We start from the raw sequence: 9,445 nt of genomic DNA, 5'->3' as shown, positions 1-9,445 counted from the left end.
ATTATAATCAAGAGTCCCCACCAAGCAATAAAATTTGACCGCATCCAGCTTGAACCAATAAAAGTGGACACAAATAAGATACTTCAATTCCATTTCTCAACGTTTTGAAGTTGCTGTGACTTGCACGACATGCTACAATACACTCTATCAGAAAGGTCAAACAAACGACCCCTTCAAGAGAAACAAACCAAGAATGGACCCTATTAAACCTCTAAAAGAGAACTCATGCTATACATGAGGTAAAAAGACTATAACCTGTGTTTTATAATCACCTGCAACATGCAACAACACATACTTTTTGACTCAAAGTGGGCCAAATATTTTCCACTCCCTTTCTGACATTCATAGACCATCAGGCTAACCTCATATCCACTGGTAGGAAGCCAGAGGAGCTAGACCAATAAGACTTGTCTCAGAACCAGAATGCACCCTGGAATGATGTCTTCCATAAAACCTGCTCCTTTATTTGGTAGAACCTTCATCAACGCTTCAGACTGGACCGACTGGACCCGACCGGACAATAACACAAGACTCCCCCGACCGACATTTGACCAGGCCCCATCAACATTGCTGGGACACCATCCTTCAATGTCTGCAGAAAATCCAGCAGGTTGGGCACAATGCAATCTTCTATTACTCAACAAAAACAATTGAACTTAGGCCATTTAACTCAGGTGTTAAAACAGAAGAGAACTAATGTTATATCTTACACCATCTAACCTTTCAACTGAAGTTGAATCCACCAGATGGAACTTGGACCTGCTCGTTGTTCCCAAACTGGAACCCACTTTGAGCAGCATCACCTGTAGGCATGGCATCATCTTCCTCCTCCAACCAATACGTCTCGAGGATCTTTACAGCCTTCTCATAGATCTCTGTGTTGTCATGGCTCTGAAGATTCTCAATCTTCTCTAAGCCCTCAGCTTCATCAATCATCTGCGCATACAGGTTCACACCCGCAGTTGCACCTAAGTTCTTTTCGGCCTCGCCAACCTTCAAGATGTTCTCGAGCCCTTCCAAACAAACAGTAACAATTCTTGGGTCAGGGCAAACAAGGAGATCACACAACGGCTTGATGCAGCCCTGGCCCACTAGAAACCTGCACCGCAGTTCACAAGCAACCATGTCAAGTTATAAGCTATGAGGAACATCCAAATGTGAAAAACAGCATGGAAGTTTCTAGGCTGTCAAACACATACTTAATTTGATCATGGGTACCACCAGAAGTTGCATTCGAGATGGCCCACGCTGCCTCCTTCTTGATATCAAATTCAGCAGTCTGCAGCAGGTGAACTAAAGGACCAATGATACCAGCAGCAATCACAGCCTGTAATTCAGTTGTATCAATTATTCTTAGCACAATAGTAAAGGAATTTTGGTAGGGACGAAGAAAAAAGTTGTCGCACTAGATACTTAATAATTCAGAGAAATATAAAACTTCCTATATTTAACTTCCGAGTCTCTTCAAGAGAATATGCTTGTGTCTCTAAAAACACAAGTGGACTCATTCATGATATGTAAATGAAACAAGATATGTAATTAAATGTCTTTCATTTTCATCATCCATACCTGTATCTGATCCTTATTTCCAGCTGTGATATTTGAAATGGTCCAGCAAGCTTCCTTCTTTATGGATTTCTTATGATTGTGCGTCAAGAGGCTCAGGAGGCAAGGAAGTGCCTGATAATTGATAACATACTGGACAGGGGCAAAATATATTGTTTCATGACATCATGACATAGAATATAAGATTAGAGGGAGGAACAGTACAGCACAGTCTAAGCAGAATTTCTTCAAAACAAGAGTCAACACATTCGAATGCAAAAAAAAAAAAAAAAATCCAGTCATCACTTAATTAAAGTAAAATTCAAATTTAGGAATGACATGCACTAGGAGAAAACTGATATGATGTGGAGAACAAATGTGGCATAATTACCAATATTGAAACAGCAACTTTAAGCTAACTAAAGCTAAATTTGAAATAAATTCTTTAGCTATAAAAAATACATGAAAAATGTACTAGTGATATTTAAAGAAAACCGAGTACCAAAAGAAGGAACATGCACGCATCATCATGCCATATTTAGCAAAAAATGTGGAACATTGGTGCTTTTTGACTTTCGGATATCAGCTAGGCTCAAAAACAGAAAAAGTATAGATTCGTGGAACAAATTGTAATATTTCTGCCACACATTCATCTGATACCAACAAAGTGAAAATAGATAGACTAAAATGTGTCATCGTTCCTTGTCAGCTTCCCATAGTCATCTCAATTTCCAACATTTACTGATTTATCGATCTTCCCAAAAGAAGTTCCTCAGATAAACAGAAATTGTCCGCCTGTATCATAACATGCAGGAAAGATACACAGGAAGCAGCAAAGAAGAATTTCTAAGTGACTCAATAGAACCTGAAAGATAATAAACACAAGAAAACCATTGCTATTCCAAAGCTATTTGTTGTAATTTATGGATACTTCTTGTAATGACCCAGGACCTTATCCGAAAAGGCTAGCCAGAGAACTGTTATTTTGATTCCTTGGCCTTGTATAAGTGACTAAGATCTCCTTGAGACACAGTTAATTTGGGACTAAACATGTGTCCAAAATGGGTCCTCACACCCTCCTCTTGTTTTAAGCCTTGGCATTCTCGTTAGACTATCAAATTAAATCCAGTTGCAAACACCACAATTGGCTAATGGACAGCCCCAAATGTCCCAAGCTGCAGCTCCCCTAGCACACATAGATCATGGGTCGGATCCACTCTGATCACCAAATTCCACTACTTGCTTTGGTTTTCACACACAATAATTATCTAAAGGGCAATAACAAACTATCCTAAACAAACAAATTATGTCGTAACCTGTTAGGGACATTTAAATTACACAAAGAAACGTGGCCACCACCAGAATCACACACTAGTTGCACAAGGTTTTCAACTGAAAGCACGATCATTACTTTGTGATTTTGCTGAGAACCATGAAAATATTAAAAAATTCTACTAAGGACTTGTAACTTGTACAAAATTTGGTTGACATTGATCTTGGTTACGACCTAACTTCTCCATCTCATCAACATCAATAAATTCTACCCTTTCAAAGACATACCAAGCAGGTTTTTAAATGCCCAACCAAGTAACTAGAGGACATCCATACATTTACACACAAATGCACTTGGAGTACCACCTCCAACAACATTAGCATACAAGATTCTAAGATGAATCTAAAAGGTAGCTTGTGGTACACCAAAGATACCCTAGACTTCAGATGTTAACATGCTTTCTGATTTACCCCACTTCTCCCTTTATCCAGCTCCGCAGTTCCTTCAAATCCTTCTTTGTATAGAAGCAATAGTCAAACCAGTCCAAATGAAACCATATAGAGCCACAGGGAAAAAACATCACAAAAAAAAGTGGAAGCCAAACAAGAAATTGATGCTAAATAAATCCAAGCAAGGGTCAATGCACATTGATAAAGGGCACTGCAACTACCACTAGCAAGGGTGTTGCAGCTTCCTCAAATTCAAAAAAAAAAGTTCTACAACAATGGCCGCAAATCAACATTCAAACATGCTATAAGCATCAAGCTGAGGAATATCCATTTGTTTCGTGCAGAATTTACATCATCCAGAGTTGTCAGTGCACAACAAATAAAAACATCAGAGAAACTTGTCAACATGCTTCTCAAATTCTAATTAGCATCTCATAAGAGTATATACTTGTTGAAAGGCATCAAGCATTAAAGGATATTCTAAAAGAAAGCAAAGAGATGATACAAATTAGATGATCAGTGCTCGTTCAGATACCTGTGTCTGCACGTCGTCTCCAGTGACAATGTTACCAACAGTCCGTAGAGCTGGAATAAGCACCGAAGGTGAAGGATGCCTGAAAAGATAAGACACCAAATTAAGAGGACATTCAGAAGAAAGTAAAAACTCTGATAAAAGTTATAAACAAATAAAAAATACATACATAAGCAGCTCTACAAGCCGAGGGATGACACCCGCTTCAATTACAGCTTGGATTTTGTCATTGGTACCATCTGACAAATATGACAGTGCCCAGCATGCATCAGTGAGAACTTCCTCGTCATTTGAATGAATGAGGCGCTCAAGTGCAGGAAGAGCTGGCTTAACCTGCTCATCAATAAAATACAAGCCTTTGATACAATCATACAGATTAAAAGGAACACATTGCCAGATTATAAAGAACATAATAATATAGCCAACAGCCAGACCTGCTCAAAAACTGGTTGTGGTTTTCCCCTGCAGAAATTCGACAGAGTCCATGTGGCATTCCTCAACATTGAGAGTTTGGCATGCTCGTTCAGTTGAGCCAACAGTGGAATCAATGCGCCATTGGCCAAAACAAGATCACGGCATCTTGGGGAATCACCAGCAACGTTTCCCAAAGCCCATACCGCCTAAAATTCAGTATAGGGTCACATAATAAGCTAAAATGAAAACCCGCAAAAACTAATCCTTTTTTAGCGTTATCAACAAGGATATCATGAAAAAAATCCAGATTCTCAATTTACAGATCTCTATACACCTGCTCGCGGACATCATCGCTGGGGGAACTTAGAAGCTTAACAAATATCGGAACAGCCCCGTGATCTATCACGACCTTGGTATTCTCTGAGGTCCCTGAGGCGATGTTGGTGAGTGCCCAAGCTGCTTCAAACTGTCCAAATTATTCAGAACAAGCAAAATATTAGAATGAATTAAACAGCCAACAGCATAAACGCGCATGACCAAATTAAATTAGCTTCAACAGAAGAAATTCTTGCCTGAAGTTGGGGAAAATCTTCCCTTGTAAGGAATTCCACAAAGCGGGGAACCACTCCAGATTGGATAACCTCCTCAATTGGAGGGCTTCGTTCTATTTTTTTTTATAATAATACAATTACAACAGTCAATTTCTCGGAAATAATAAATCACAACTGAGAATATATTATTGAAGAAAAGGTACCGTAAACCCATTAAAATTGAGGGAAAAAGAGAAATCTTTGATCAATCCTTTACCTATAGATAGAAGCTTTCGGAACTGAGTGGTTGCCTCAAGCTGCAGCGTGCTGTCGTCCGAATAGACACCCGCCACCATCGCCGGAAGGCTCTCCAACTGCGAATTCGAACACAGTATGAAAAAACAAAAAAAGTCCATGAGACCTAAATCCAAAAACCCTAGCCCTAGAGCTAGAATAACCCTAACAGGCCCATCAATCAGGCCGATCTCGCGATCCAGAAGACTAGAGCAGCAGATCAAAATGAAAAATGGATTCACCTTCTTCTCGAGAGCGGACGCGTGTAACGCGGGAGGGGGGAAGGGCTGGGCCTGCATGCCCTCGCGGCGCTTCTTCTGGAGGCTCTCCTCCCGTCGGCTCTTCCGGATCTCCACCATGTTGTCCTCCCTCCGCCGCCGGCCCTCCTCCGCGTCCACCGCCACCTTGTACCGGTTCCGGCGGACCTCCGCCCGCTCGCTTGGCCTCAGCGACATGGCACCCGACCCCGGAGAACGAAGAAGAAAGACCTGGAAGAGAAGAACACCGGACGAAGAAGCGGAGGGCCGAGGGCTATACCCTAACCCTAGCGCAGTTCGTATGAGAGAAAGCGAGACAGAGAGAGAGAAGAGGACTGGAGGAGAACAGAAAAGGGCAAAGGGTTCTTTTTTATAGGTTGAAATGAGAGACGCCACGGCCGACGGGAGCCGAAAAAACCCTAGAATGCTAATACTTTGAGATAATTTCAAACCAAACGGAACCCCCGACCCACCCGAATAATTTCTTGTGGGTCCCGCTTGCTTTTTTTTTATTATTATACTGTCTTGGGTGAACAAGTGGGTTAGACAGACATTCGTGGTTATTTGGAAATAATTTCCAGGCGACGGTAGAATGGTAGATGTGGAAAAAAATCGTGGTAACGTGCTCTCGAGAAAGAATGTAACTAATCGGATACCGGGTACGTGGCAGGTATTGCTTATCGACTACGGAAACGGTTACCCAAGGTTGCTACAAATTGACACCAGATTGACGCCCATCTATGACATGTTCGGGCCACGCGGCATCTTGGGGTAGAGTGTTTAGGTCGGTTAAAAGTTCGAGGGCAAAGGTGGTGGGGATGGAAAGAATCGCGGTATCGTGCTCTCCGGGGAGAAGATTAGGTAAACCTCAACTTGAGGATGTGGCGAGTGACGATTGGCTGTTATTTGACTCGAGGGTCGGTTCGGGAGTGAGCGCTCGTCTTCCACGTGCCGTATTGTAGCTTAACTAGATCTGGTTTGGTGTAAATTTTACGTAAGAAAAAAACGGTCATGAACTGTGACCATATTTACAAGTTAGTAACATTTGAACTACGAACGGGGGGAGGGATCTCGGCCGTTGGATGGTAAAGGTTGGGCGGTGGAAGAGAGCATCACGGGAATCTGGTTACGGTTCGTTCTCCGGTAAGATGTTCCTCGATATCGTACCGGTTGCAGACGATGGTTTGAATTTTGACTACTAACCCGGTCAGAGAGAACACAGAGCGGTGACTGGATTCTAAACCTCGCACGTATTGGACGGCTTAGTTGACTTGAACCACGCGGGCTAGTGTGAGTCGGATTAGGCTCGCACGACGACAAGACGCACGATAGGGAAGCGTCTTTACCTCATCACAACCAACACGCCATGTGAGCTATGTCGTGGGATCAAAGCACGCTCAACCAATATGGTAGCCTGGTGGTAAGAAAACTTGGACTCCATCCGAGTTGTTCGGATTCGAAACGCGCGGCTATCGATTAAATCAGGAGACCGTATGTCTCACGCCCGAATAACTCTGTGTGGATATATTTTCCTTTCATCAATACTGAGGTGACGCTGTGACGACGTACTCACACGTGAATAGTCCAATGGAGTTTCCCACAGGTTGGAAAGGGTACGTGGAAACTTGCAATCCGCATCGAATATTTTCTGGTGGAAGGAAGGCCCAGTGGGGGCAGCTATGCGGGTGAGGTTCTACCCCTCCCCCTCCCCTCCTATTATTTATCATAAAAAAAAGCACGCTCAACCAACGTAGCTGCAAATGAATGAACCATGAGTAGAGTTGGAAATGGGCTCGAGCCAACTCAAGGCTTACCAATCTTGGCCCGCTTTTATGCTAAGTCGAGACTGTGCGAGTCGAGCTTGAACCTACAAATAAAATCCGAAAGAATTTTGAGCTGAGCTTGATACTAAGTCTTAAACTGGCTCAAGGCCCAACTTTATTCTTAATCCGACCAAGTTATTTGTTTGAGGTCTAACATGTGATCTGAGCCTTTGAGAGTCTAACTCGAGCAATTAAAATTTTGTCACTATCTCACTAAGTCGGATTCGTGAATCCTTGATGGCCTAATCCCTAATTCCCTAATCCTTATTCGGCTATTCACCTACTCCTTGCTCTCATCCATCACCCCTCTCATAACTTTTCGTTGCCTCACCTACTCTTCCAAATAGGGCAAGCAAGCCCTCCTCTTGTTGGCAATTAGGCACCACCTCTCTTCCTCTTATCAGCAGTGTTAATCAAGTATCCTTTGTCCCTACTCCTCTCTCACTCTACGTGATATGTCTCTTGATATCCCCCATTCAATGGATGAAGCGAGGCTAGGGCTTGCCTCAAAGCCTGCCAAAATTTTGGGTCAGTTGGGCCGATTAGGTCCTCCTAACCTTTTGGCCCAACCTGGCTTATCCGATATTGGGCCTAGGCTTGGGGTCACGTTGGGCTCAAGCAATGATTTTGAGTCCCAAAAAAAAAAAAAACTTTGGCTTAGGCCCAACCCAATGCCCAAAAGGCGAGCCCAACAAGGAAGTGGTTTGGCCTAGCTCGGCCCAATTCCAACCCTATTTAGAGAAAAATAAAAAATGAAAATGATTAATACTAATAAGAATTTTTGCATAGGAGCCTTATTAAGCAATCTATTAGATAAATGCTTGCTCTAATTCTTTACTCATCCATCCATCTCCTTATATTTTATGCATTTTCAGCATTCTCTTGTGACCTTTGTATGTGGCTACACCTTAATTTATACATCTCGTCGCAAACTAGGATTTGCCCTGGTGGTCACACCCGTATTTAATAACCAGATATCTTGGATTCTATCCTTGGACAGTGCACTATTTATGCATTTTCAGCATTTTCTATTGATCTTTGTGTGTAGCTACACGTTAATTTATATGACTTGTCCTGACGTACGGTTTGCCTTAGTGGTCACACCCATGTTTAATAACTAGATGTTTTGGATTATACCCTTAGATAGTGCACCTCTGAAAAGCTAGACCTAAATAATTGCAATGTGGATAAGACTTTCTTTGTATAAGGGGGAACAAAGCAACTTATCGGATCCCATGTCGCGGAACAAGCTAGAATGCACATTCATCCTTGCCTAATATCAAGTGTCCAAAAGGATGTAATTGACTTAAACCTAGTTCTCCATGCTTTGGATTAATAAGGTTTGTCAAATTAGACCATAGAGCTTGACAAAGGTCCGATCTAGCAAAGCAAGAAGCCTGCTCACATTTATAGTTGACTTAAATTTTGGGACTAAACCATGACCTTCAAATTAATGGCATCAACTTCTAGGCACATCATTATGAATTTGTATTAAACCACAGAAACTATCTTGAATCTTGATTGTAACCAAATGTCCCATTTTTTTCTGTATTTTTCTTAAACCTTTTCCTTGTATTAAATTGGAGATTAATCTATATTATAGGTGCTTGAAATGTCAAAACCAACCTAATTAGAGCCCAGCTTGTTAGGAAAACGGGGCACCTAATAGATGCAGCTTAACTCCTAGCCTAACTATTTAGTTAGTTCAAATGGGTTAGCAATAGGTAAAGTTGAGTTGGGTCTAGGTAAGAAATAGGGACTAGAGATGCCTGATTAGCATTGTCGATGAGAGAAAGAGAGGTGATGCTTAACTACCAACAAGAGGGCTGTCTCATCTGCCTTGCTTGGAATCGTGGGCGGGATGATCGAAGGGGCAATGAGAGATCGAGATGGATGATGGGAAGGATCACCAGACTGGACAAGAGTAAGTTACATGTGAATAGCCAAATAGGGATTAGAAAATTAATGATCGAGCCATCGAAGGTTTAACATTGAGATAGTGACTGAATTCTAATTGCATGGATCAAACTATCAAATGCATGGAGCCCAAGTTAGACCTCTAGCCGTTAATTTAGTTCGACATAATGCCAGGTCATACCCCGATCGAAGATTAGGCCTAGTCCCAAGCTCTTTGAGGGCAATGGCAGGGCCAAACAACATTCCAAGCTCAAATTTCTTTCCAACCTAATTTGTAGGTCCAAACTCGACCTTCAAATTAGTAACGTACACCTATGCTCCTTTGCCTTAGTAATGATTAACCTAGCAAGGTTTTTGTTAACTTAACCCATAACATAGTCTCACGCGTATTGCGTCTACACATGCATATAA

The 9,445-nt window shown here is 41.9% G+C and overlaps 1 protein-coding gene across 3 annotated transcripts; it reads right to left on the bottom strand.

Annotated features, from left to right (window-relative positions):
- Positions 1–64: 64 nt before the first annotated feature.
- LOC103721674 (importin subunit alpha-1b-like) lies at positions 65–5,730 on the bottom strand. Of its 3 annotated transcripts, none has more exons than XM_008811971.6 (11): positions 5,280–5,730; positions 5,021–5,117; positions 4,786–4,877; positions 4,548–4,679; positions 4,234–4,419; positions 3,969–4,132; positions 3,803–3,881; positions 1,570–1,698; positions 1,200–1,327; positions 711–1,099; positions 65–592 (listed from the first exon to the last, which is right to left on the bottom strand). In XM_008811971.6, exons 1-10 carry the CDS (start codon positions 5,490–5,492, stop codon positions 724–726), a joined length of 1,596 nt encoding a protein of 531 aa, XP_008810193.4. In that variant the 5' UTR covers positions 5,493–5,730; the 3' UTR covers positions 65–592; positions 711–723. The 3 variants fall into 3 exon arrangements, with proteins under 3 accessions (XP_008810193.4, XP_008810194.4, XP_008810191.4); XM_008811972.6 differs by having other exon boundaries at positions 65–630; positions 721–1,099; XM_008811969.6 differs by having other exon boundaries at positions 721–1,099; positions 5,280–5,715.
- Between the last annotated feature and the right edge of the window lie 3,715 nt (positions 5,731–9,445).

This window comes from Phoenix dactylifera, chromosome 14 (genome assembly GCF_051530095.1).
Source record: "Phoenix dactylifera cultivar Ajwa chromosome 14, Ajwa_hap1_PhDact_Kaust_v1.1, whole genome shotgun sequence".
Classification (NCBI taxonomy): domain Eukaryota; kingdom Viridiplantae; phylum Streptophyta; class Magnoliopsida; order Arecales; family Arecaceae; genus Phoenix; species Phoenix dactylifera.
Note: the sequence above shows the minus strand (reverse complement) of the source record. Positions and strands in the feature narration are given on the sequence as shown.